Source organism: Cyrtonyx montezumae, unplaced genomic scaffold (assembly GCF_038088225.1).
Source record: "Cyrtonyx montezumae isolate F1298 unplaced genomic scaffold, pur_monq_1.0 scaffold_10, whole genome shotgun sequence".
NCBI lineage: Eukaryota > Metazoa > Chordata > Aves > Galliformes > Odontophoridae > Cyrtonyx > Cyrtonyx montezumae.
The window spans coordinates 23088482-23114771 of record NW_027071826.1 but is presented as its reverse complement, the minus strand read 5'-3'; the positions used below and the strand labels follow the sequence as shown (position 1 = coordinate 23114771).

The 26290-nt window shown below is 36.7% G+C and overlaps 1 protein-coding gene across 4 annotated transcripts in view; it reads right to left on the bottom strand.

The window, feature by feature from the left end:
* Positions 1-26290, bottom strand: part of BAZ1A (bromodomain adjacent to zinc finger domain 1A) — a 51950-nt gene that overhangs the window by 17722 nt on the left and 7938 nt on the right. For 2 of the 4 annotated variants that reach the window (XM_065752866.1, XM_065752873.1), the window contains exons 4-18: positions 16867-17010; positions 13001-13102; positions 11684-11771; positions 10641-10775; positions 9975-10077; positions 8505-8671; positions 7768-7863; positions 6915-7053; positions 6333-6479; positions 3452-3547; positions 3099-3323; positions 2797-2962; positions 2431-2544; positions 1313-1440; positions 270-872 (exon numbers count right to left, since the gene is read on the bottom strand). In XM_065752866.1, the coding sequence (XP_065608938.1) occupies positions 270-872; positions 1313-1440; positions 2431-2544; positions 2797-2962; positions 3099-3323; positions 3452-3547; positions 6333-6479; positions 6915-7053; positions 7768-7863; positions 8505-8671; positions 9975-10077; positions 10641-10775; positions 11684-11771; positions 13001-13102; positions 16867-17010 (2453 nt within the window). The remainder of the gene's footprint in view (positions 1-269; positions 873-1312; positions 1441-2430; positions 2545-2796; positions 2963-3098; positions 3324-3451; positions 3548-6332; positions 6480-6914; positions 7054-7767; positions 7864-8504; positions 8672-9974; positions 10078-10640; positions 10776-11683; positions 11772-13000; positions 13103-16866; positions 17011-26290) is intronic. The other 2 variants (XM_065752883.1, XM_065752891.1) reach the window with 1 other exon arrangement.

Here is a 26290-nt window from a genome sequence, read left to right as displayed (position 1 = left end):
TACCCTAAATTAGTCTTTTCCCAATGTTTAAGTTACTAAGCAGACAAAAAACAGAAGTCGCCTCTTTAGCACAGAACACCACAAAATCAATTATCCATTAGCAAAAAATAAGAAATAATACAACCATGTTTTCCATATACCAAAACAGTACTGAAGAACAATTCCTGACTCTTGGGAATTAATTAAAATCAAGTACAACTTAGTTTCTAGAATATTATATAGCAATTACAACTGTGCAAGCAAGTTAAGACCAGGAACCCCTCCTTTACCTGGAATATGGAATTTTTCCACAGGAAAACTGCTTAGTTGTTCATATATTCTATTTTTCTCTTGTAAAAGAGTTTCTTTTAAGGCACTCTCCCTGTGTCCTCGGGAATTGAGAGCCTCTAGAAGTTGGTCCAGTTGTTCCCGAGAACTGTAAAAGCACCAACGGTTCGGTTTATATACTGGCCTTGGCACCTCTACAACACTGGTGTGTGAATCTTGGTCAACATTGGAGGTAGATTCAGAAGATTTCAAAGACTCTCCAGTTTTACTGAATACCTGAGGTTCATTTGTGCAAGACTGTACACTGTTCTGAAAGGAAGAGGTCCGAGGCAATAACATGTCTTCTGTGAGACCAGAATAGTCCTCTTCTATAAACAGTCCAGGAACTGAGGGGAAAATCCAGTAACGGCGGTACAAACGGTCACGTCCTAAGGGAGTAATATTTGTGCAGGCTGTTGCATTCTGTATCTTTTCTAATAGCTCCTTCTCTTTCTTCTGTTGCTCCTGTTTTAAAGCTTCTTCATCTTCAGCAGTAAGAGGTTCACTCTTTTCAGAAGACTCTTCTTGTCTCGTAAATTCTTTATATCCATTTTGTCCTCTCCTTCCTAAAAAGAAAAGGAAGGGTGATAGTAACGCCCATAAAGTCGTTCTTTAGCTAATAAGAATAAATGTAACATTTTCTTCTGAAACATCTGTTGTTTTCACAGACTCCTAACAAAAACAATTAAAACAACATAATGCCCTGTTAGATTAGATTCTCACAAGGTCATCGAGGTAGTTACTTGTAACTGTAGCTGTATGTCAGGCAACAACTTTGTTTTGTTTGTGGAATGCATGGAAGACAGAAGAAACCGAAGAACAAGCAGATGACAGATTTATATCAGGCCAGCTAAACACATTTTGCTTATGATCTAGTTCTTTTCTTTATAAATGTGCATAGATTTGTATTTTTAACACGTTTACTATGAGTAAGAACTTCCCAGTTGCATGCAAGTCCTTATACATGATGTGCATACATTCACATAAACACACGTCAGAGCATTACCTCTTCTTCCTTTTTTGTTTGGTCCCAGCTCTTCCTCATCTTCTGTCACTGTGTCTACTTCTGGATCTTTACGCTCATTTTCCTTGCTCTCTGTACTAGTATCAAGGTCTTCCCGTTCCTCCTCCTTGCTATGATAAAATAATAAAAAAAAGTGACTAGCTGACCAACCATATATTAGAAGCTGAATTGAATGAGAACAAAGAACAATACAATATTGCATGTTTAAGATAAACAGTATTTAACATTAACAGAACACCTGAAGTCACTCACTGAGTTGGAACTGCAAAATCTCACATTTGAAGACTAAAAACAGCTCCTTGGTATTCACTCTTTAAATGAAAGAATGTTACAGTCATCAGATGCTGACTGAAGATACCCTAATATAGTCCCACTAAGCTGAACTATTTTTCATGAGTAAAGACAATACATGTAGGTATGTACCCTCATATAGCACTTTATAGAATATTCATTTTTCCCCTCGCACAGGGAACATAATTAAAAACTTAGAAAATTATGTGCAGCCACTAGGGTATAGCATTTATTAATCTCCATCCCCTTAACCCCACAATTACAGCTTCAGAAACATAGCACAAATCTGACTTCAGCCCATGCTCATCTCTTACAAGCAGATTTATTTAACTACCTTCTTCAAGCAGGTAAAGATACAGTTTTGCATGTACACTTCCCTGGAATTTTTGTTGCAGTTCCCCCCCTTCCCAGAATCACATGCAGTTGCATTTGCATGAATCTTACCACTTGAAATCATACAAATTTAACAGAACAAAAATCTTGGTTTTATGGAAACCATCTGCAATAGCATAACACTTTTTAAATACAGTATTAATTTTGATTCATAAACTGTTATGCAAGGTTAGTATTATTTAGTTCAGATCAACACAATTCCTCAAATTAAAAACAAACTACAGTGATCTCTTAAGACAAATATTCATAGTACTGAAATCAGTAAGAGAAGTAACGTAAAAAATACAAACTAATTTTTCAAGTTTCTCTTGCCAACAGGTAAAGCTGTACAATAAAATTAAAATAAAATCGCTTCCGAAGTAATTCTACAATAATAGGTAGGAAAAAAATAACACTAATAATACCACATATCATACCCAACAGATACTTCTACAGCAGGATTTCTTTGCTCCTCTTCCTTCAGCTTTTCTTGTTTCTCTTTCATTTTTAGCTCTTGTTCTTTCAACCTTTCTTCCTTCCTCTTACGTATCCTAACAGTAGTAAGAACATAGAAAATCAAATGCAATTAATCTAGTCTGCTCTAGCCGCAATGTTTTTACTTCACCGACAACATCATCTAAAAATAACAGTTACTTCGAAAGCACAACAAACATTCACTGCTCTCTTGTGTCTCATTATCCCAGTCTAAAACATAAACGCAGTGTTTCTCACATGCCTCTTGCAACTGAGGAATTAGTCTAATTCATATCAACAGCATTCAGGTTCCTGCATCCTAGCTCTACCTTGCTGCTGCTGCCTCCCGTTCTTTGCGATGCTGTTCTGCCTTTAATTCTCTGAACTCCTGTTTTGCCTGTCGTAGTACATCAACAGAGTCCTCAATGAAATCTCGAGTGGAGACCAAAGTCAGAAGTTTCCCACAGAGAGCATGAAGAATCTTCATCTTTTCTCCTAATAAAATTCAGACCAACGTGGATATTTCGTTATACAACTCGTAAACACCTCTCCTGGATAAAGAATGAATAATTTTGACAAAACTACTGGACAAGCAGTCAAATAATGTCTAACATTTGCTGTCTTATATTACCTGGCAACAAGTCATACACTGAGGTACTTGAAAGTTTCTTCAAGAGCCCAGGATTACTTAGCCGCAGCTCCATGCAGGCGTCGTCAGTAGCATCAAAGCCTCCCCGTTTCTGGTAGCGGTACTTCGCATTGGCTGATGTTACATCAGCACCTGATGCTAGAATGTGAAGTCTGAGAATCTCAGAGAGCGTGCAGCTATCAAGATCCAAGTTTTTCAAATTGCAGCCTACAGTTAGGAAGAATAAACAGTTATTTTAAATAGACATTTACACATATATAAATATAAAAAGCGTGCTTTAAAATACAGAGTAAAACGAGAAGAGTAACAAAACAAGAAGTGAAACCCACACATACCCTGATGTAACTGGGGCCATGCAGCTGCCAAAGTTGCAACTGCAGACAGTGCAGATTTTGTGGGGTCTGCATCTTCATCCAAAGCCTCTGTTAAATCTTTAAGGAAATAAACACTTTAATCTAGTGCAAGTAAAAACTTGTACTGTGGAAGGTAGGAAAGCAAGCCATTTTTTAGAGGTGCAGACAAAGCAAAGAGGCCCGATATTTACAAAAGCACGAATTACTGAGAAATCAATTCCAAATCAGAATATATCTTTAAATGCAACTAAAAGCTAAGGACATGCACCACATGCTACACGCTGCTCTCCCTATATACATAAGCTGCTAAAGCAACTGTCACGCACAAGACATGCACAATAGCAACGTTAAAAGCAGTGGAAACAAATTAGGATACACACTTAAAGCAAAAATAGACAACAACGCAAGAAGACCTGTATTTTGCTTCCTCAAATGAACTGTTACTTCCTATTATCATTTAGGTAAGACCACCAAAATTAATCAAACATTTTGATGCTGGCTGTCAGCATTCACAGTACACTTTTAATTTGCAACTTAGAGATACCTGACTGATCTGCACAGATACCATTACTAAGATATCAACAAGAGACCTACAAGAAGCATCTACACTTCATAAAGAAAATCACATGTTAGCAAACTGACCAGGAAAGCATGGGAACTGAAAGGCAGAAACAGCAAAGTTCCTGTTTCTTAGAAAAAAGTTTCCTTAGCACTTACAGGTATTTCTCCAGAGGGTTGACTTTTTTTTTTCCAGCATTGCATACTGCTTGAGTAATTTTACTTAATTCACTTTAATCATTAAGCCATTTCAAAGTCACCAACTGAACAAAGAACCACAAATACAAACTAAGAGTACGTAAAAAGCAAATCCACAATAGTCTTGCCTGACAATAAATGCTATTTGAGAACTGCCACTCAGACATCACAAAACTAACCTCTCCATTTTCCCTTCTCATCTTATCAGTATGCCACCCTTTGAAGAAGTATCACACACCAAAGCCTTATACTCAGTGCTTCTGCCAACAGAAAACACCACCTGAACAGAATTTTAAGAGAGCAAACATTGAGGATGACTACTGCTAAGTTCAGTTAGCCAGAACTACAAAGCTGAGAACATCTAATTCTGTTAGAAGAAAGAAGCTGTATAAACAAGATTTACAAAGAAAAAAAAATTACATTCAAAAGTAGAATAAATATAATGGACAAAGTGCCCTGCACATAACTCTGCCAAACTAGAAATGAACAGCATATTTTGCAATTGTTAGCATCATGTAGTAAAACTAAAACATGGCAGTTATATTGTATTTTCTCATCAACTAAAGAATCTAATCAGTCATCTAATCAACTGTCCACTGATTACCCAATAATGGAATCTCGGATTACACTGCTCTATCAGTGTCCTCTCTCAGTACTTAATTTTTTTAAAAGTTTAACTGCTAAAGTCAACTGTAATTAACATGTAGTCCAAATTTCTGACCCTGTATCTAATCTATAACTTTCTTCAATTAACTAGAGCAGCTTCTACTGCTGAAGATGTCCCATGTTTTACAGAAAAATACTTTATAGATTAAACATAAGCAAAAAGTATCACATCTTCACAGGGAGTGATCAAGGAATCATCAAACCAAACAGGAAGCACTCTTCTACTCTAATGATATCACACTAGCAGTAAGGATGAAAGTTTCTCCCTTTAACTGATTTTTTAGACCACAAAGGGAAACAGCAGTGTGGCAGCTGTCTTCCTTCGCATCAAGCACCATATGAAGCTTAAGAACTGGGAGAAGTTTTAGACCTCAGATTCAAACCACAGGAGGTACATGCAACAGTGCCACCTTATAATATTTTCCAATAAGTTCTGAAGTATGACACTTCTTTCTGCCTCCTCATTTAAACATTGTTTGAGAGAAGGTCAACAGATAGGGGATGAGCATAACAAAGAGGCAGGATCAGCTGATTACCCTGATTTCACAGTAAGACTTTATAAATAACCAGACAAACAAGTAAGGGAGAAGCACCTTGCAAGGGCATAAACAGAATACTTTCAAGTTTGTGTTATTGACAAACCCCCATTTATGTAGAGCGTAAATAGATCTGAAGTCTATTCTACAGACCATTGTACCTACAGAGCATTCACAGACTACCAGCTGAAACACTGAGCTGCCTGAACACAAAACAGAAGCAGTCTATTGAAGATGAAGACAAATAATGTTGTTCACCACATAAGTTTGGAACAAATTTCTGTGGTTCCTGTATTCTGAGTCCCTGTAAAAATGTGTGCAAGTTCAGCCTTACCGTGATGCCCAAGGACAGAGTGACAGTGAGCTGCTTTACTGGAACACTACAGAAACAAAGTATCTGGTAGCTGCAGATACACATAGTATGATTTGAAGGAGAATGAATATGAAATTCTTCATTATAGTTGTGCTGGGAAGTTTTAGTTTTTAATCCAATTAGGTCCAATTTTATTTTATTTTTTCCTAGTTGAAGTCCTTTGAAAACATTTCAGAAACGAACTCTTCCTTACCCTCAGGAGAAACAACAAACAGTGCTGAAGGAGGATGAGAAGGAAAGTAGACACAAGTTTCCTTCAACTCCATAACATAAGCAGAGTTGTTAAATGCTTATTATGCTTTGCTGGATACAAACGCAGTAACAATGAGCTTGTTTCTTCTGTATTTCCCCCAGCCCCCAGCCTCCATGCTCAAAGTTTTAAATGCAGATAAAAGTGAAAAAACAAGACCATTTGCATACAATATCCATGCATAATAAGACAAAGTTAAGCAAGGAAACAACACAAATCATGCAGTTTAAAGTTAATTCCAGTGGAATCTCAGTTTTTCAGCAGTAAAATTAAGGATCTGACCTTTGGTCTCAGCATCAGCTATTTGATCTTTGGCCACTTCTTCTTCCTCTTCGGCCATTGCCTGAAAGATGGCAGTCAGGAAGAAAAACAGCAATTCACATAGTGGGCCTTCAGTGTCATTTCCTACAAGAGCTTCCTCTAAAACTTCTGCGAATAAAGTTTAAGAAGCGTCACTTTTGCCACAAAGTTGGAAAACAATTATGTACTGAAGAATTAAAAACAAACAAAAAACCCATCTTTCCTTCAAGTATGATAATCAAGTTACTTTCCCATAATTTACCACAAATATTCCTACTGTAATGCTGTCAGGAAGTACTGACGAAGTAAGTTTATTTTACTCTTGCAGTTACGTAGTAAGTACAAGGAGACAACTATAGCAAACAGATTAACAAGCTTTTATATTAATTTTATAAGCACTGCAAAATTTGGTGAGGAGAAAAACTGACAGACGTGCATGCGTAAGTGCTGCTATACTGAAGTTGCACAGACAATTCCATAGCAGCAGCATTACAGTGCACCTAAAATGCTTGGTAGAAGGACATCACAAAGCTGAGGCTTTCTGCCTCATAAATGACAACTTGCCTAAAGTCACTCCTTCAGGAAATTCATCTTGAAGATCAAAAAGTTCCCCAAAAGCATATAAAAACTCCAAAACCATCAGAGCATCACCGAAGATCTCAGGAGGAAGTCTTGTCTTCACTGGCATTGGAACTGGAAGTTCCTACAATCCAGAAGAAATAAGTTAATATTGTGTTTGGTCCCTGCAGAATACACAGCTTATTAAAAACAGTCTATGATTCTAAGGAACTTATCTGTAGGGCTTTTTGTTGTTGTTTGTATTTTGCAGAAGGTATCTATTGATTGTGTCTACCTCTCCACAGAGGCATTTTTGTCACTTTTGTAGCTCAAAAAACCAATAGCACATAAACTTGGATATACATCTTTTTAGATACAAAATTATTCTACTTCAGATATATAAACAGAACTTTTGACTTCATTTAAAGGAACTCAATTCCACAAGTTAAGATTAGGTGTCAAGATATTTCACTTAAGTTTGGGTCATTCCACAAATTAAAGTTCTATGGAACTCTCCAGACAAGCAAAAATAAACACATTCTTAAAAAGTTACTTGTCACTGTTTGCATGGACAAGCAAACAAAAACTCAACACATGCATTTAAAAAACACATCCAATTAGTACTACGATATGCAAGGTCATGCCTAATCACCACGTGTTCTGGCATTTGCTTTTTTCCATTGGTAAGGCAGTTAGAATAGCTGAAGATGTTTTAATGGGAGTTGATGTGACCTTATAACAAGACCTCTTGGTGGATGCTAGCAGGAACTCACAGATGACCAGGTCTAGCACTCTGACTTTCAAACAAGACAGATTTCCTATGAAATGCAAGCCTGTGATATTCCAAATTCAATCCTACCTTCAGGTCATCACACTCCATATCTTCTCTAGGCTTACTCCACTGTTTTAGGTATTCCACATATTTCCTTTTTTCCTCACGCAGCTTCTCTCTTTCCTAAGGAAAAATCAGAATTGTATTAAAGATACATCAGATCATTCATTACAATTTAACTCAAAGTAGAAAAGGAAAAAGAAAATCAGAACATATTTCAACAAAATGAAATATTCTATTTTTTAATCTTCTTATAGAAGGTATTAGCAAAAATGAGAATGAACTTCAGTAATGCTTTCTTGGATTGGATTTTTTTGTTTTCAAATGGAGGCCAAACAAAAAAATTTATCTAAAAAGCATTCATGAAAGTAGCCATGAAAAAGTGTCAAAATAGGCGTTGGATATAGCTGTAGTAAAATTCAGTAGCATAAATAATTCCATCTGGGGTAAAGTGACAGTTTGTTGTTTTTGTTTTTGTTTTTTTTAAACAATTTTCATCCAAAGACAGACAACAAGGAAATCCACATCTAGTATCAAGTAAGAACAAAGTATACTTTTTCATGAATTAATGATATGAAATAGAGAAAGATATCTAGAAAAGCAGTTCCCTATTATGTCTTACAAATACCTATTCTTCTGAAGTGTGTTTCTAGGAACTAAAAACAGCTAATGGAAAATGATTTGATGGAGATAGCAAACAAAACGAATTAGCTAGACAGCCACACTCCTGTTCCTATATGAAACACATTCTGCAAATACATTACTTTTTCCTTTTGTATTTTAAGTCTCTCTTTCTCTTCTTTCTTCTTCATCCTTTCCTCTTCAACAATCTTCTTTAGTTCTTCTTTCTTTTTTTCCTTATCTTCTTTCTCTCTTTTTCTGGCTTCTATGGCATTTGCCTTCTCTCGTTTTAATCTAGCTTTTTCAAAAGCTATATAGGAAGGAAAAAAATTCCTTTCACAAAAAGTTAAATAAAATTAACTGTGTTTAAATAGTTTGATCTTTTTTATAATTAACATATGAAAAAGATACTGTCTCGAAGACTGAATTGTTTCTATGCCAACCAGAAATTCAATCACTTGCAAGTTCTTTAGAGATTCAGAATTTAAGGGCTTAAGTTTTTTTTTCTGAGGTTGCAATAATGTTGTATTTCTCTTCTCTTAATGAGTATAGAAAGATTTATTCCTTTTTTCTTAAGGAAAATACAAAAGATGACAACTTACACCAAATACACAGAACTACAGCAGCTTAATAAAAGCATGTTATAAGTAGCGATGGCATAGACTCACAAAATATCTGTTATAGGAAAATCCTTTAAATAAGTTATCTTTCAATATTTAAAACAGTAATTACTGAGAAGTCAATACATCTGAAATCTAGTTACTACTTCAGGGGGTTTCGTTCTACTTCATAGTTAATCTGAAAATTAACTGGTAATAAATGTTACAGGTAGATTTCTTTATAGCTGTGTGCAGAGTAACAGCAGGACACATACTTCCAGCAGATAGACAATATCTGTCAACTCCCACACAAATTAACAAATAAAAGGGATCAATTAGCTTACAATTTTAAAGAATAAAAAGGCTAGAATCACAAATGAATTACAATGAAAAAACAGATCCTTATTTTTAATACAAAGCACTTAACTGTGGAAAAGTTTTTTTTATATACTTGTGAAATTCTGAAAAAGGGTTAGATCATTTTCTCACCTACTTATCAGACATTCCAGTCATGATTCTCATCCAGAAAATAAAAGCAATGACACTTATTCTCCATAGTTTTCTATGCAACAAGAAGGCTGATTCTCCACGGTTTTTGGAATTTTGCTAACATTTCACACTAGTAAAATACTATAGCACCTCTTTTTAAGAGACCTCATGAATGTTATTAATTACCATTCCAATTAAGTATCATTAACAGATAAATACGTTTAGCTTAATGTTACCTGTACTAACACAGTGCGCATTCAAAACCTACACTTCTGCAAAAAACTTTTTACTTTACCACTCTGAGGAAGAGACCAATTTAATTGGACTGCAATCCTCATACATATCCACAGATCAATGAAATAAATCAGGAAACAACAATTCTAATCACTGAGGTGACATTCTGAAATTGAATGAACTCTCATTCCCTTTTCCCCTTGAAATTATAACCCCAAAAAAACACTCCAACTATGGCCAGCTCTCAAACCTGCAGGAACAGGTTCTACTAGTCACAAGACCTCAACTCACCCATGGCCTGCATATCTTCTTTTTGCTTCTGAAATCTTGTTCTTTCCTTTGTTACTTTACTTCTATTTCCTTGTGTATTCTGCTTAGCAGTAATATTGTCCTCCTGGCAGAGAGTGGGTGGGGGGGTTGAAAGAAAGAACATAACATCTACAGTGAAGTGATGCGCAACAGATACTGTCGTTTTTTTCAACTGTCCTTTGAAACAAACAAAATAGCCTGTAACAGTTTCTCAAACATACTGACTACTCAGAGATCCTGCCTAATAGTTGAATTAATAGATCTTTTTCTTCCAGACTTCTTCTTAAACAAGCAAGCTTAGAGCACTAAGCTTTTGTTGTGTCTAAATACAAGTAACTGACATAACTGCACCTGAGAGTAGGAATTCAATTTTTTTTTTTTTTGAAGATTACCTATTAACCATTCCCAGAAAAATACATACTGAAAAATTAGGTTCTTGGTGGGACTACAGAAATAAGAAAGATGAGAAGATAAGCTGATAAAGAGATTAAATTTCGTATTTAAATATAATCAACCTATTTCAATAGGAATTACATAATGTTCCCCAAATCATTCCTAAAGAAATGAAAACCAACAAAACCCCATTTCAATCTTGAACTCCAATTGTTATGGAAGTTCATAGAAGTTAAAAGTGCTGTCATTACTTACGTGACTAATGGATGCCCTCTTTGGAGGTCTCCCTCGTCGTCTACTCGCAGGACTGAAGACGAATGTGGGTGGGTCGTCAGGAAAAATGAAGGAGAAATTTTGTTCTGCTAGATTGTATTTTGCAATTGATGTTGCCTTAAGAGAGATGAAAACATATTCAATGTGAGACTCTTACCTTCTCATAAACATATGTAAATTAATGAAAGACAGAAAGACTGTAAACAGAGAATCACAATTGGTTAGCTCATCACAAGAAACAAAACTCTGCTATACTATAAAATGCAGAGTTAATCCAGCAGGAAGGTAACTTAGGCAGTACACATCTGAAGATGTAATTCTTACTTAAATATCTTTCAGGAAATACAGCAGCACCTTACCAGAATTTTCTCAGAGTCACCTTGACAAGAGAAAGCTGGGAAACATTTAAGCCTGGTACAGAATTGCACAATTCTTAGTAAATTAGAGGAGGAAAAAAAATTTGCTTGCCAAAGTTTCAAGTCTGTCTTCTCAACCTGGTGAGGTCAGACATCTGCTTCACCAACTGATACTGATGAGGAGATAAAGATGCTCCAAAGAAGATCCCTCATACATTCCTTTCAGCTCTATTTTCCTATACTTAACAGACTGATGTTAAAGTTACAAATTCATTTAGAAGATTAGTTGCTTTTGTTAATTTCCCACAACTGTCAGAGGTATGACTCCCCCTGAGGCTCTCAAAGCTTTCCTATACAGTCTGAGAAGCTTCATCACTGCACACGGATTCCTCTCGACACACACAAAATGGAAAATGCAATAAAACAACCAGTGCTCCTTTTAAAAAGTAATGTGAAGATGATGAAGATTTCAGGTTCCAGGCTGTAATATGAACTGAAGAATAACAAGTTTGGTCAAATAGTATTTCAGTATACTATGCTTATAAAAAGAATAAATTTGATGTTGTTGAAAAAGCTCTGAGTAGTGGTAGAGAATTAAACAAAAAAAAAAAAGGAGAAAAGAATGAATAAGGTCAATATTCTATTCCACAAACTATTCCTCTTTCTTACCTTAGTTTTAATGACTCCATCATGTGGTTCACAGTGTTGTTTCAGAAAAAGTTTAAGTCTATCACGAGAAAATAGATGTTTCCTCCGGCTGTATTAGGAAAAAAAGGTGGTATTACCAACTAATATACTTAATTATTGTTTAAATGCAGCTGACAATATGCGCAAGAACACGTAGCAGATTGTGATTAAGCTTTTTGCCATCTTCTTAATTATAAACCACACTTAATGCTTGTGCATCTTTATGCATGAATACACATTTTTGTGCCACTGTAGTTTTTACTTTGAAAATCCTGTTATGTCCTCTATTACACAGACACACTTCCACAAACTATTCGTCTTCACTAAGTCTTTCACAAACATATCATTCTGTCACAGTGGCATTTAAAATATCCAAATAAAAGGAAAATCACATTGCTTTAGGAAAGAAAAAACAAACTAAAAAATAAAAAGAAACAGAACTAAAGCAGTATCTCCCAAATGAGGAGGTAGGGCATCTAAGTCTCAAGTCAACAAGTAGAGTGTGATGGGGTGAATTCTCACACAGTTTTGTCAAACCATCTAACTCCTTGCTACAGGACAATGTGCACTCGAAATGCTTCCTGGCATTCCAGGGAATTTGCACTACCTCATGGAAAAGAAATCAAACCAGGAGCTACTAGTTTATAGAGCACATCTAGCCAGAATACCCTCAAATACCACAAAGCTAAGTAAACTCTTAAGTGCATGGAAAAATACAGTGTAATTAGCCCCAATTTAAGTAATCATCCAAGAGACTTGCCTATTACATAGGAGTAATTTATGAGAGGAACTAATCACAGTTCATGCTGGAACAGCGTATGGAAATCACTGGAACTTTTTCCAGAGTACCCAAGTTAGAGAGGTTTAAAAGTCCATCTCCAACACTTAAAGAAAACCTTCACAGCTTTCTATCTTGTAATAGTAAAGCAGACAGATGACAATGACTGTTACAACAAAAAGACTTCAGCGTTAATAGGCTAGAAATACAAAAGAACAGAGTTCTCAAACTTTTTTCAGCAACATCATTCACAGCAGTAGGTATAGGTATTATTAGTAATAGCAGGTCTCATCCATGTGCCAGTGAAAACACAAATTTGAATGGATGGTTTATGTATTAAAACTGCTAAAGCTTGGAATCATTATTACACAAAGCTTATGCTTCCTCCAGTGCCCCTAGTTGCTAATTCTAATTTACTATCGTAAAATTTGATTTTATATCAAAAACATCTTTACAATGACTGATGCAACCCACACACACAGTTCTAAGGTACAATTTTAACTTTCATATACTAATTTTACCTTAGCTGAGATGCTTTAACAATAACAGATTCATACAGTTCTTTCTTAACAGGTTGGACTTTGTATTTGAACAAAGAAGGATCAATTATGGCTTTCTTCTTCCTAAAAAAGGTTAAGAAATAGTTAACAGCTATTACAAAATACCAGTCTTATATTCTACGTGCTTTGTGCATGTACAGGAGAACTCTTCAGAATCCCCAACCAGACTTAATCTATAACTTCCATCAGTTCCCAACAGGACCTATTCACCTGTGCCAGCTTCTCTGCTACTCATTTTAAATCTGCATCAAAGCCAGAAAAACTGCTTGGAACAGGAAGAGAGATGTGGAGAGGCTGTTTCTCTTGTGGTGAAGGAAGGGAACAAACAGGGAGACAAGCACTGATACAACCCCAATCTTCAGAAAATGAACCTTCATAATATTCTCAGTATTTGCAGCAGGCACAGGATGAAGGAATCCGAAATACAGACTTAGAAATCATTAAGAAAGTCAACAGATAGTCATAGAGATAGAATCGCATATTGAACTAAAACAAAAAAACAAAAGAAAAAATAGGCACAGTATTTTCTTAGTTACCAATTTAGAATAAGTACCCTTATCAGTAACATTTTGAAAAACCAGGAACCATAAACCCAAAGCATCTAACACTTCAGAATAAATGGTTGGCAAGATTTTCTCTGATGTTAACTGAAAAAGGAAAGTCATCAGTTAAACTAAATTTTTCCTGAGTTAACATAACAGTAGCTGTTTTCTTACACCTATTCCTAGCAGAGCAGCCACCCCAACATACTTCAAGTATGTATTATTTACAGGCAGATTTCGTTAGCAGTGTTATATCACTGAGATTTTAGTAAATAAAATCACATTCTGCTATTAAACAGCAGAACAGACATTTCCTAGGGTGCCCATTTTTAATCAAAGTTGCACTGCTTTCTCAGGAAGAGTTCAACTGTCATCACTGTATCAGTCCAGGAAGGCGACACAGGCTTAACCAGCAGATACAGAGGTGTGCATTTCACTGACATTATCAGTCATTCTAGCATTCATAAAAATACTTGAAGGCACATTCTGTGACAGAAAAAAATAGATGAAATGTACCATTATGTTGGTTTAACACAGTTGCTATTCTTCATACCTGCGAAGAATACATTTCAGATATAGTGTGAGCCATACCTCGTAAACCTCAAGAATATGAAATCTGCTTAAATTTTCCCCTCCCTCACCCCACTAACTCTGTGAAACACAATTCCAGAGAAATTCAACACTCAGATGGTTGATAATAAATACACAAATGGATAGAAATGAAGCCTTCCACAATCATTTCCAAGGAAGGAAAGCTAAAGTAATGAATGCTGCTTCTAAGATCCTCTAGGTGATGTGAAACTTGTTACATCACCATATACTCTTGCATTTCCAGCCCTTCAGTCTTCAGTAAAGAACACAAAAAAAAGAATGTGCTGACAATAAAATTAGACTGAGTGCCAATATTATACCAAAAGCACAGCCTTTCCACTTCAATACTGTCTGCAGGACCTAAAGAATAACCAGATGGTTAACTCTTGTGCAAATAACTTTTCTAGTTTGACTAAGTCCTTCTCTCACCTTCAGTGGATCATACATAGGAACCCCAATCTAACTTCCAGACACACCAAACATTCCCAGCTTAGTCACTGAGTTTCCATAATTCTCCTAAGAAGTGAACACGTTCCTGAAACCCTCGTTTGTAAACCCAGATTTAAAATCTTGTTATTGCCTAGTGGAGAAGAGGAAGAAGCAGTCGCTCAGAACATACAGAAAACTTTAACAAAAAAAGAAAAAAGGACGACTGCCCAGTTGTTTTAGCTCAGAAACTGCAACATTAACTTCCATTGTATTTTATAAAGTCTTATAAAAAGCATACAGAAATTAACAAAGGACAGATCCATTTCAGAGGACACGTCACAGGATGTCACAAATGGACTACAGCAAAAAGTTATCAGATCCAAAATTATGTGAATGAAAAATCATCATCTGAGACTGTTCTGGCCTCCTTTTCCCTGTACAATTTAAGCTTTTACCACAGAATGCAACAGAAATAACCACCAAAAGCAGTTTTACAGAATACTTGGCTATTTCTGCCCCAAGCAAACACGAGTGGGGTCAGAGAAAGGTTGAGATCTCTAATGACATCTATTTTCAGTTAGGATTCTCTAGCCTTACAGATTCTTTAGGAAAAATATTTGCAGATGGCCCATCAATCTGTGCTGTGTGCTCCACCCCCCCACTCACAAACACATCCAGCATCTGCTGTACCATTGTTTAGAAGCACTGCAGCTTTGCCTGAAAGGTGGCTCTAAAACCTGGACTCTTGTCTGCAGACAGAGGCAAAGAGCATCAGCTTAACACCAGTCCCAAGGCTACCAGCATCCACATCCTCTGCAAACAGCAAAATATAGTCTCTAAAGGATTAAGCGCATAGAACCAAGTCATAGGTAGAGGCATAAAAAATGTAAGATACCTACATAGAAAATTTTACATCACTCTATTTTCAAGTAGATATTGCAAATGATAGTTTCAGGATTCATGCAAACTTGGAAACAGAGTGCTACTGTATTTGTTATAAAAAGTCTAGCTCAAAACTTTAAGCAGGCATTTTAACATTTTGAAGCCATAAGAAGTTTACAGTTTCAGTTTGACAAATTTGAGGGTTTTTTTCCTTTTTCTTTTTTTTTGTTATACCACAAAGCACTGCTTCAAAATGCATTCAAATTGTCTCACAACATTTCTCTTAATTTTCTCAAAGATGTAGGACTTCTTCACAAAGAACTTGGATGCTACCTTCAAAGGACAGCAGGTAACTGATATAACAAAAATCATAATCCTACAGCATTCTCAGCCAAGCGAGGAGCTCCACTCCACCTTAGTTATTCAAGGAACTTCAGGTCATGGAAGTCTTAATGCAGCAATCAATAACATTAACTTCAGCATCCATGTGATATCTCAAAGTTATTAACAGTTCATGCAGAACCTGTAAGTTGATAGATGCTAGATTGGAACCTGTTTCAAATATTCTTCCTTCAATGCCGTGCTTGTTGAAAGAAATCTTTCCTCTCATTGCTGTGCTAGAATAAGCAGCACATGCAAACCCTGTTACAAGCTGGTAAAGAGACAATCCAAATTTAACACCCCAATCATAGACCAGAAGCTCTCTTCAAAGTTATTAAGCCACTGCAGCATGTGCAGAATTCCTTAATACAAGACAGGTGCTATTTTACTATACCTAAATCACAGTCAAATCTATTATTATACTATTTTATTTCTTTACAGACATGCAATGAAAAAAGCTTTGCAGATTTTTGTATTTCAGACAATGACATTAAAACTACAAGAAGACTGTTCACAAAGTTCCAGTAAGATCATGTTTTTTTGATCAGAAGGCAATCTCAGTTCCGAGGCCCATTATGGAATATTTGGGAATAAAGGAATATAGGAAGCTGAGTAGTACCATAGCGTAGAACTGCAGAACATAAATGCATTTGCTAGAATATAGCAGCACAGGTTCCGTAACACAGAGAGGACTAGTGACAGGCACACAAGGCTCCTCTGCTATCTTCCAACACAAACAGCATCATTCCGAAGAGATTAATAGCACATATTCTGTAGGTACTGAGATTCTCATAATACATAGTTCCCCAGTTGATTATACATAGTGTAACTAGCTTGACAGTATAAGGTGTCTGCGAACATTCAGCTAGTCACCTCCAAGCTGGCAGAATACTCACAACCCATACAAATTGAGTTAACTTGTTCCAATCAGATCCTGCCATGTTTGTTTTAGTCTCATTTCCATTCAACCTAAAAGCCCTATCCTGAGGAAGTATCACTTACCCATTTTGTGCAGAACTATTGTGCGTTTCTGAATCGTCACTATCACTGATGACAATGGTGTCTCCATCAGCACTGCTGACGTGGCCATTTGCCATCCCATTGTGATGTGTTGGAGGAATGACTTCCAAAATCTGACATTGCAACCTGAAACAAAACAGACATTTATTGCTGTTAAAGTCCTTCTCTAACACAAAAAGTATTAACTATCATTTTTAGAACACTCACATAACATTGCATCGTCAACAGGATAAGTAAATACTGAAGAGCCTCGTGCTGAAATACTAAGTAAAACATTCATTTCATTAGTTCCATCTAACAAATGAACAAACTCATTTGCTTATACACCATCAGCTTCACTAATCAGAACAACTTTCAAGTCACTGGTAGAATGAGTTTCAAAGTTAAGTTCACACAAGTAAACTCAACATTTGAAAAAATACTGAAAGTTAACAATTTGCTTGGCAGACATTTTCAATTCATAAATCTGTTATTTTCAGAATAACCTAAGGAAAGCAAGATTTTCAGATTCCAAAGTTGTTTTGGTTTTTTTTACTTAGTGATCATTTTCTACCGTTGTTCATGACCTAAATAAACAAGGCTGAAATGATCATTATGCATCTAATCTTAATAATGGCCCATTTATCTGCTGACACATATTAAGGCTCCATCTGGCACGCACACAACTGACAAAACAAGTCTATCCCTTTATAACTAGCATCCTGAATGCTAGTTATGAAAAAAAAAAAAGACAATTAACTACATATCAAAAACTGTAATTCATCTACACTTAATTCTGGCTAGCTATCACAGCTGAATCTTAACTGCTAACTTTCACCCTTACCCCGAATTCCCTGGTTCATATTTTGTAGTTTAATCCCATAAATCTCTGTCTGCTTCATGAAAATTAACTATTGCAGTCAATGGATGCTGTCATGTACTACCATTAAAAGCCCAAAGGGGTGGGGGAGAAAGAAAACAATGATTCTCTTTTTCTAGGCACCAAACACACCAAACACTTGAAATGAGTATGACAGAAAATACGTGAAGAAGAGGGCTTGAATCAGAATGGCATTATGCCTAAATTAAAAAAAACAACTAAACTACAAAAAAAAAAATTAAGAAAAAAAAAAGGAGGCTGTGACAGCCAAATTTGATGTGTTCTGCATCTAAACTGAACTAAATACTGACAAAAATAAAACAACGTCTAAATATTTCTTCAAACAATCACCTCTTTCTGAAAGTGAGCATGATAAAAAATTGTGCTTGTTGGGGAGTAGGGGGTGACAGAATAACAACAGAAAACACAGCTGAGGGGCAGACATAGAAAATATGAAAGCACTGAAAAATCCCTGTGAGTTATTAGCTAGGAGTAGCAAAGCAGTTAGTGCCTGCAGCCATCCTCCCCACACCTCTCTCCAACAGGGAACAAGCTCCAATGTGCTCCAGAGGGCACATTACCAAAATAAATAAATAAAATCTATTAACATCCTCATGTATTCCTAGAGTAAAGAGGACAATCAATATGCTTAATTATCCATGGGGACACCAGAGCTGCCTTCATGTAGAGCCAGCTTGAGACCACTGGACTTATTAACCTCAGGCACACTGCCATTCAAACGCAGCTGGCCCTGTTTCCACAGCTAGCTGGTTTGGGTCTGGAAGGCACGTTTTCCTGATGAGTGAAGCTCAAGTTAATTAACTGTGCAAATCAAAACAGACTCCGTGTAAAGAACCGAGGGCACCCGACTCTGTAACAGATAGAAAGATCCTAGTGGCTGTTCACAGCCTCAGCCCAGGTCCAGGGGGGCTTATTAAAGCCTGGCCCAGCACCAGCTCAATCCTGAGAGCAGACAAGTATGTCACATACCCTGTCACTGCAGGATCTCGCTTTTCCAGTATTCAAAATATCACAGGTTCCCACTTCATAATAATAACATAGAGATGACTGGACAGTAGAATTATCTGGCTGTTTGTTGTTGTTTTATTCTAATACAAAAAAATTACAAGCTTAAAAAAAAAAAAACAACCCATAACAGAACTTCTTTCCATGTTACTAAACGTATAGCCTAGAGATTTCCAGCCAATTTAATAGCACTTAAAAGGATTTCCAGTGGAAAAGAATCAAAAGCATCAATGAACACTGACAGACAGGGCTACTGACACTTGTCTAAATCAGTTTAACGACCACTAGAGGGAGCGCATACACACTGAATTCGCGATTACAGTAAAACAGCCACATGAAAGCTGAATAGCAACCTACCCTTCCCAGCATCACCAGAGGACTAGAATCTGAAACATAAAAGAATCGATCCTCTTGGACAAAAAAGACTGGATATTTAGCCACTGAGTATTTTACCAACATTTCATTTACCTGTTTATGCACTCTAAATTTCACATTTCACTACATATTCCACACACCTGATCCAGTAAGTAGCAAAATCCTCAATAAGCTGCTTTTCATTATTATGAATATTTTTAAGCAGGGAGAATGACTAATGGAATAAGCAGACACAAAAAGGAAAGGATTCTCCATCCTCTATGCCTTTTTTCAAATCATTATCATATGCCTTCCAGAAAGAAACCAAGTGAAACATTCTGCACCTGGCTCAATAACCGCCATTACATTTTATTGCTTATAATAGGAGATTAAAGAAAGTGATGCAATCATTCCTTCCAGCACTAAAGAATTAATCTATAAACGAAGACTTCTTTTCAGCCTTATGACAGTCAAGCCATAACTAGCCATGGCTAGTTTGAGCAAATACCTTGGTAAGACATGGCTTTTATTGGGTACGAAGATCTGCTTTTTCTCCAAAAGTTAAAAATTGCTTGAGTTTATTAATTACAAATCTCATTTGAAATCATAAGGTACATAAAAGAATAGAGCTGAATCAAGACATCCAAATAAAGAACAGTAGTTTAAATACTTTCTAAAAAGGATGCCTTAAGATCTTTTAAACAGCTTACATCAAACTGATCAGATTAGCTCTCCTCTTATAGGAGGACATGCACCAGAAAAGAATTCTTAGAAAAAAAATACACCGTTTTTGTGAATTTACTTACTTCAGTAGTTCCGTTTTTAAAAATTACATGATGATAACCTCTGATTTGGGGATGACAGGCTGGCCATGAGCCAGCAGTGTGCTCTGGTGGCCATAAAGGTCAATGGCATCCTGGGGTGTATTAAAAAGACCATGGCCAGCAGGTCAAGAGAGGTGAGCTTCTCCCTTTACTATGCCCTGGTGACACCTCACCTGGAGTACTGTGTCCAGTTCTGGGCTCTCCGGAATAAAAAAGATAGTGATCTCCTCAAAAGAGTCCAGCAGAGGGCTACAAAGATGATAGAGGGTGCAGAACACCTCTGTTATGAGGAGAGGCTGAGAGACCTGGGTCTGTTCAGCCTTTAAAGAAGAAGACTTAGAGGGGGATCTGATCCACGTCTATAAATATCTGAGGTGCGGGAGGCAGAGAGATGAGGCTGGACTCTTCTCAGCAGTGTGTGGTGATAGGATGAGGGGAAACAGTCACACACTGAAGCATAGGAAGTTCCACACAGTGTGTTAAGAACTTTGCAGTGCAGGTGTCAGAGCACTGGCACAGGCTGCCCAGAGAGTCTGTAGAGTCTCCTTCTCTGGTGAAGTGCTCAAGATCCGCCTGGACACCTCCCTGTGCAACCAGGTCTAGGGAGCTGCTTTTGCAGGGGGGCTGGACTCAATCTCTGGAGGTCTCTTCCAATCCCTACAATTCTGTGATTCTGTAACTCTAGTCACTGAGGCATGACAGGCTGGTTAACCATTGAGCTACCCACCATCACACACAAGCTCTTTAATATAAGACCATTCGCAAATTCATTACCTGTTAAGAGCTTGTTAAGTATTCCTAAAGTTATTCCTGTACTTTGTGCTATTCAAGTAAAAACCTTTTTCTGACTTCCAACCTACCTTCCAACATAGCTTTATCTCATCTGTTGCCACATAACAATCTTTAGATCAGTTGTCTTCTGCTTGCTCCAATATATTTGAAATAAAGATGGTTACTGGGAGTGAAGACTATGGAAAAGAGTGAAAATTTCTAAATCAAGTAAAAACCAGGCACCTCAATCTAAAAGAAAACTACATTAAGATATACATGCCCTCTCCCTCAGTCAAGAAGCACTTTCCTTGAAATAACAGTGAATATTGCAAAAAAGCTTATTTTCACACTAAGGGAATCGCATTCATATTCAGAGTATGATCAGATAAATTGAGAACAGAGCCATCACAAATTTTTACATGTCTCAACAACTCCCACTCAGAAACTGATAGCCAAGAGCTAGAGCAGAAAACCTGGAAAACAATTATCCTATCCTGCAACAGGAAGTATTTCCTATTGATTTTCACGAACTTCAGGTAGGGCTGGCTAGCTGCACAACAAGAACACAACCAATTTCAGCAACCTTTACACCTCCACGTTGTATGAAGTAATCTATATACATCCAGAGCTAATAAGAGCTTGCTGCAAAACAATTCAAGTTTAAACATACACTTAAAGGTGCACAACTACAAAGCTAAAGAGAATTGCAAAAATATTACACAAACTCCTCTGGAGTCAAACTGCTCCAAAACCAACCTTCAGTGCCTGAGGACATATAATAGGTAAGAGATACTATACCGACTGGATCCTGCAGCACAAGACATGGCTGCTCTAGAAGCCCCATTTCTATCATTCTCTATGAAGAATAATTCTGGGCTGCACTTTGAAGACCAGTTCAGCACAACTTGCAGAAAATCTAACGCTAAGATGTGGCTGGTTGAAGATGTACAGAAGTAAATTGCAGCTGTAGCCTTGTGGTGCTGTTCTGGGAGATGCAAAGATTACTTGACAGTTTGATATTGTCAAAAGAGGAAAATTCTCTTTTCTATCCCTCCTTCCAGCCACATACTTACTCTGTAGTGCTTGCTTTTTAAAGCCTCCCCACTCAATATTGCTTACTAACTGCCGTTAAATTCAATTCACTTATCTGCCAAAACTAACACAATGTAAGAGCTGGATAAGTTTCTGTCCTATCAGCTATTTCAGGTGGCTCGCTGAAGGATCTCAAGAGAACCAGAACAATCGGCAGACGCAAATACTGGCCACAGCCAGAGCAGGAAATGAATGAGAAGCAGTTAGGGTTTCCCCCAATTAGATACCCTGAGACAGTGTAATTCCTGGAGTAGCTAGGGGATCTCAGTAGCCTCACCTTCCTAACCAAACAACTCAGGAATACAAACTCTAGAATGTTATGAGTCTGTTCCTTGGAAACCGTACACCTATGAAGCAGTCAGGCAAGATGCAGTACTTGTTACATGTTATTTCACGATTACGTACATTTCATACAGTTTGGCAGTGGTCAACGTCAACCTTTCAGAGCACAGAAAGGACATTAACCTATATTTCAGATGAAGCAATCTTTCTCATAGAGGACACCATCTACTCATTCTGGAAGTTGGTTTCATTTTATAAACACTGCATTCTCTTCAAGCATTCTGACAATCTCCAGGCTTGCTTACAGGTACCAGGCAAGTATTCTGCAGTAGTGTCATCTAGTGGTCAAATTAAATGAAAAATGTATTTCCTTTCTGTGTCCACCACTTTCTATATGCTTTCTTCCGTCTTATTCCCTGCCTCTTAGTAACCTAATTCAGCTGTCAGGGGTCTACTTTATCGTTATACTCCATACTAACTATTGGACAACAATCAGAAGTGCCTTAACATCAGTGAGGAAGGGAAGGTAACACCTCATAAGCTATTTATAAAGAGTGGGAGGGGAAATCAAAGAGCTGGTAAAGTTGCCCAACATAAAGCCTCTGATCTTTTTACTGCTCAAGCAAGACTGCAAGCTTACAGATTAATTAACTAATTATCACATTGCTCACTCAGTCACCCTAATAAAGACAGATGTTATTTTTTTTAATAGCATCCAATCTCAGAACACTGATAAATCACAACTGGTTGTTTAAAACATGCTTTAAATCTAGTTTTCTTGTTTTGTTTTGAAGACAGCACTGCTAAGCTCAAAAATAACAGGCCCTACGACTGAGTTAATGACACTGTACTAGGTTTTATTTGGTTGTTATTCAGCCCATTCAGGCATTCATTGATGTTTCAGGTAAGGCCTCCAACACCACAGATAACTGAATTCAGATTTTAAGATGTTGTAAAACACTTAAGCAATTTTTAGATGCTAATAATACAGCACAGGACTAAGACAGCAAGAACTGGACAGAAAACAGCAAGATATGCCACTCTTAGTAGAAAAGACAGACTAGTACATACAGGTCAAACTATGTGTTCTGAAATGATACAGAAAGTTTTATCTCTCACTTTGTTGAAGCACTGGAATCACATTAGCATCTCATTCTACATCTTAAGTGAAGACAGAAAATATTACTCTTGTCCTCAACCTCAACAAAATCTAGAATAATTTTCTATACCTTTATCAATGAATAGCTTCCCAGTAATTTGACGTTCTAAGTAACAGTATTTATTGACAGCTATTCTTCACACCTTGGCAACAAAAGTTTATACTTAATTTGAAATAAAGTTTTCAGTCTATATTACATGAATTTCTCTAACTGATGTTCCAAAAAAAAAAAAAAAAAAAATTGTGTCCTTTATGGAAGCAGTACTACAGAAACATACAGAATTATTACAGTTCTTTAAGTGCCAATCTGAGTGCCTCCTTTTTGAAAGCATGGCACAGCTGCCACTTTGGAGGAAGGTCAGCCCAAGCGTAGCCAGAAAAGCAGAACACAAACAAAGGCAGGCTAGCTATTTTTAAACTCTACATCATCTGAAAGAGTTAAAGAGCAAACAGAATCACCTCCTTGTTACTTCTACTAGACTACCAAATTGAATGCATCATTATCTCAGACTGCCTGACCAAGACATGTCACAGGACTGAGTGCTTCTCTGCAAATCCTCATTCTTGCCGAGAAAACTGCTATGGCATCAGACATACAAAAGTAACAGAGATGCCAGTAACTCTCAAACTCTCTGAGCTCCTTCTACCAGACCTCAGCAACAAGGTGGAAGCAGATAAATTCAAAACTGAGATCACTGCATTGCTCAAAACCATAAGAGCCCGAAAGGGATACAAGACCAGGAAAATCACTGAAATATGAGATCCCATAGCAATCCTAAGGCACAGGTAGACTACAGGAACCATCAGTCTCAGAAGTCTTTTGACATGCCTCTGGACAAAGCACTAGTATTCTTACCCTTCCAGATGACCCACCCATTCATTGCAGTGCTACAGAATGCTTCTTATGCTCAAGATAAAAGCACATTCATTAAGCCAAAACATTAGCTTCTCCAGTGCTTACATTCTCTTCCACTTATTTCATTGAAAATTTTTGGAAATTGCATCCAAGTACTCTATCCTACAAGCATTCAGCATGTCCAAAGTTAGGAATTATACCAATACTTCATTATTTGGACAACCTTTATTTATCCAGCATTGTAAGTGTAGGCTTCACACTAAAAGATGCAGGAAGTCCATGTGATAAACAATCTGGCTGACATCTCATGTGCAGAAAGCTTCATACATTAATGAAGTTTACAACAACCCTACACAAATGCAGTTTCATGATCTGCCAAATTCTGATGGTCTCGTGAGATGCTACTTCACTAGAGATGGTCAGGGACCATTTTTGCTAAAACAGACCATGAAAATGTAGCTGCACATGGCAAACACATGAATCACTTTATTAAACAGCACTACTATTTACAAGTAACATGAGTTAGCATATTTAACTCTCAATGCAGTACTTTGAAATATAAGTCAAAGTCAGTTATTCTGCTGTTCAATTTAGAGTTATGGATCACCTCTCCTCACTTTATAATCTTTAATTATTTATCTCTAAGCCTACAAAACCCACTACAGTAACATTTAATTTGCACTGCTTCCTAAATGTAATGAAGGCCTGAAGCAGCTCTCTGCTATGCAATTGCCCAGGACATCAGTGGCATACAAATAGCTATGGAGAATTCTTCGCTTAACAGATGATTTATACACAAGCAGTTTAAAATATAACTAAACTACTTAAGATTTTAAAGATGGAAAGATGGAAATTAATTTTGAATTATTATATAAGCCACCCCAAAGTCTTAAGAAATTTAGCTTAGATATTAATAATCTCCATGTGAAACTGGATCATAAGTATAAAATTGTTAAATATGCATCTCTCCATAATTGTGAATAACCAGTAAGACTGAATCAAAGGCTAGTAAAAAAAAAAAAAAAACAAAAACCCTAACTATCTTCACAAGATAGAAACATATCACAACTTCACCTGAGCAGAATTCAGCCTACAAGGTGAGTGAAAACCATTTCATTGGGGAAAATTTCAAAACAAATTAATGATGGCATAGAAACAAAACTGAAACGGATTCTGAATGTCAAAAGATATCACACACACAAATCTTTTTTGCTTCTTCATACAAGCTGATTTTTCATGCAAGCTTTGAACAGCTAAGACGCACATAAATATTTTAGCTAATGGTTTAGAAAAGCAACAGAAAGATGGGAAAGCTACTCCTGGAGAAAAAAAAGAATGTAGATCTTCTAAAGCACTTCTTTGTTTTTGGTCTTCAAAGATACTGCCAGTTTCCAAATCATTAGCAAAAAAAAAAATTTCATTTAGCTAACGAAAACTAGGTATTAAAATAGGTACATTACATTAAAAAAAAAAAAAAAAAAGGAACAGAGTAGGAAGATCTTACTCCCTAAGAAAAACTACTTTAATAGTAAAGGTGATGTATATCTACTTACTTAACAGGATGAAAAAAATAGAAACAAACAAAATACAGACAGCATCTCTACCAAAACTCTTGTGCAGCTCCGCAGACTGACACTTCACTGGTTGAAAAGAACAAAAGCTTTCCATCTATTCCCTATTTTGTACTAAGCACAAGCCCACGTAAGACATATCCACAAAAGGCTCCTTGGAAGTTACCTCCTGCAGCTCAGAAACAGATTTTCCCATTTAATAAGACCTAGATGAGATGCTAAGAAAACATTATTTTATTCTGCATGTGTTATCTGATGACTATACTGAACCACCCTATTCCTACCGTCCAACATATACAATGTTACAAAGCACCTAAGTTGTACCTCCTCTGCTCTGCAGCATAACTTCCTCCTGACAAAACAGAAAAGCAAATCTCCGATAATCACTTATTACAAATATTTTACAATTAATCACCCCTCTGAGAATGTGATCACAATTTTAGCTGCTACTTAGAAAATAAAAATCCTACTCTAATAGATTCTTTAAGCTCTCCTTACTTCAGTATACAAAATACCATTCCATTGATTGCATTGTATAAGATTTCACACAATTTTTAACTCACACTTTCTCCTAGTTTCTAATTAGATCTAATTCTACAAGCAGACTATCTT